General features: G+C 70.6%; 1 protein-coding gene across 1 annotated transcript in view; it reads left to right on the top strand.

The window, feature by feature from the left end:
* Positions 1-238, top strand: part of AATK (apoptosis-associated tyrosine kinase) — a 34943-nt gene that overhangs the window by 29766 nt on the left and 4939 nt on the right. The window contains exon 16 of the mRNA XM_010856527.1: positions 12-225. Coding sequence (XP_010854829.1) covers positions 12-225 — 214 coding nt within the window. The remainder of the gene's footprint in view (positions 1-11; positions 226-238) is intronic.

Raw genomic sequence — 238 nt, 5'->3', positions numbered from 1 at the left:
CTGTGCTGGAGCAGTTCGCTGGCGACGGCTTCCACGCGGAGGGCGACGACGTGCTGACAGTGACTGAGACCAGCCATGGCCTCAACTTTGAGTACAAGTGGGAAGCGGGCCGCGGCGCCGAGGCCTTTCCGCCACCAGAGGGCGCCCTGAGCCCGGGCCGAGACGCGCGCCTGCAGGAGCTCTGTGTCCCGGATGGCGCGCCCCCGGGCGTGGTGCCTGTGCTCAGCGCTCACAGCCC

The sequence above is a fragment of the Bison bison genome, unplaced genomic scaffold (genome assembly GCF_000754665.1).
Source record: "Bison bison bison isolate TAMUID 2011002044 unplaced genomic scaffold, Bison_UMD1.0 scf7180017864371, whole genome shotgun sequence".
NCBI classification, from domain to species: Eukaryota; Metazoa; Chordata; class Mammalia; order Artiodactyla; family Bovidae; genus Bison; species Bison bison.
This window is presented reverse-complemented; position numbering and strand designations above follow the sequence as displayed.